The sequence below is a fragment of the Argentina silus genome, assembly GCF_951799395.1.
Source record: "Argentina silus genome assembly, chromosome: 12".
Taxonomy (NCBI): Eukaryota; Metazoa; Chordata; class Actinopteri; order Argentiniformes; family Argentinidae; genus Argentina; species Argentina silus.
In genome coordinates, this window is record NC_139666.1 from 18,401,124 (window position 1) to 18,403,297 (window position 2,174).

Sequence of the window (2,174 nt, forward strand, 5' to 3'; positions counted from 1 at the left end):
CACTCGTACACCGGGTGTCTGCTTTAGTGTGTAAGTGCGTCGGCTCCACTGCTTATATAACTGTCCATAAGCTTCAGAGGCAGAGGCACGTCACTCCCCTTCAACTGGTATATCTGCCCCATCTCTCTGCTGATTCAAAATTCACACTTTGAACTGAGTAATAGAACAGACACCAGCTGAGCCTCGCTGACAATCTAATGAGATACTATACCCTCTAACCAATCACAATGTTCCTGTATGTGTTTAAAATAGAAGGAATCAAATGACCTCCACAAGTACCTAAAATACTCAGACTGATACGCACTACTACTAGTAGTTTGAATAGTAAAATTAATAAATGTATGTTATGCTCAACTGTTACAGCCTTTGTTTGAATGTGTTACTTATACACATACATTTTTTTCCCCATCTCAGAACATTCCAAGGTGTAATTGACAGAAGACACTTGACAAACCACCCCAGCAAAGAACAATGTGGACAGACATCGCCTGGTAACAGTTGCCATGGCGTTTTGCAATGGCAGCCTGCTGGATGGGTGTAGCCTGATGGAGCCAGACGAGGAGGAAGGGGCGGAGATTTCACCGTCTTTGAGGGGCGGGATGCCTCTTATGCCTGTCACTCTGCGCGTCACACTTGCGGCTATTATGATCTTCATGATCACCATCGGTTTCCTTGGCAATGCGATTGTGTGCCTGATTGTTTACCAGAAGCCCGCCATGCGTTCCGCCATCAACCTTCTCCTGGCCACGTTGGCGTTCTCTGACATCATGCTCTCGCTGCTCTGTATGCCCTTCACTGCCGTCACTGTGGCCACCTCAGACTGGCGCTTCGGTGGCGGGTTCTGCCGAGCGTCCATTATGCTGTACTGGCTCTTCGTCCTGGAGGGCGTGTCCATCCTCCTCATCATCAGTGTGGACCGTTTCCTCATCATCGTGCAGCGGCAGGACAAGCTGACCCCCCACCGTGCCAAACTGCTGATCGTGGCATCCTGGGCTCTGAGCCTCTGTGTGGCGCTGCCGTCCGTGGTGGGGTGGAGGAAGGGCGCGGCAGGGATTGGGGGTGCCTGGGCACCGCAGTGTGTTCTGGGATACAGCGAGTCATTGGCCGACCGCGGCTACACAGTGCTGCTGGCGGTAGCTGTGTTCTTCGTGCCGTTTGGCGTCATGCTCTACTCCTATCTGTGCATCCTCAATACGGTGCGCCGCAACGCCCTGCGCATCCACAACCACACCAGCGAGCAGGCCAGCCTGCCGGCCCTCAACCAGGTGAGCAAGCTGGGCCTCACAGGGCTACAGCGCCCCCCGCAGGTCAACGTGGACATGAGCTTCAAGACCCGAGCCTTCACCACCATCCTCATCCTCTTCATTGGGTTCTCAGTGTGCTGGTTGCCACACACTGTGGTCAGTCTCTTGGCCGTGTTCAGCCGGCGGTTCTACTTCAGCCCGGCGTTCTACCCGGTGAGCGTGGGCGCGCTTTGGCTGAGCTACCTGAAGACAGTGTTCAACCCTGTCATATACTGCTGGAGGATCAGGAAGTTCAGGGAGGCGTGCCTGGAGTTTATGCCCAAGAGCTGCAGGCTGTGCCCCAGGGTGCCGGGCCGAAGCCGCAGGAGGGTGAGGCCCAGCAACATCTACGTGTGCAGTGAGACTCAGTCAGCAGTGTGAGGAAATGCTGACTCTGGAACTTTGGCTTCAGTATAATGGACCAGCTTGACCTGCTGTTCACTGCCTCTACCTTATGTTGGTCCCTCCAGAGGAGTAACCAACCTGTGTAGCGGTGGTCTGGTCACCAAGCCTGGGCTTGGGCCCCACTGGGGTAAAGGACCTTCTTTTCCAGGGGAGGCTAGTGGAGGTAGAAATCGGAGGACGGGCTCATTGTAATATATGGAATGGAATGAGGAATGGTGTCAAACATCATTCCTCATTCCATTCTATGCATTACAATGAGCCCGTCCTCCAATGTCTACCTCCACTAGCCTCCCCTGTTCTATACCTTAGCCAACTTTATCAAAGTGTTAACCTTTTCCTATATCTAAAGGTCAATTCCTCTAACCTGTTGTTTTCTCACCCAAACCTCAACTATTACATTACCCTACCCTCCTCTTTTACTTGTCTTCTTCCATTCTAACTGTCCAGTGTTCTCTGTCAGGTACCTTTCCTCCATTCAGGTCTCCC

General features: G+C 52.7%; 1 protein-coding gene across 1 annotated transcript; it reads left to right on the forward strand.

Moving 5' to 3' along the window:
- Positions 1-503: 503 nt before the first annotated feature.
- Positions 504-1,664, forward strand: gpr45 (G protein-coupled receptor 45; the record flags this gene model as incomplete). Its single annotated transcript, XM_083681521.1, has 1 exon — positions 504-1,664. The coding sequence occupies one exon, from the start codon at positions 504-506 to the stop codon at positions 1,662-1,664; it is 1,161 nt and encodes a 386-aa protein (XP_083537647.1).
- Between the last annotated feature and the right edge of the window lie 510 nt (positions 1,665-2,174).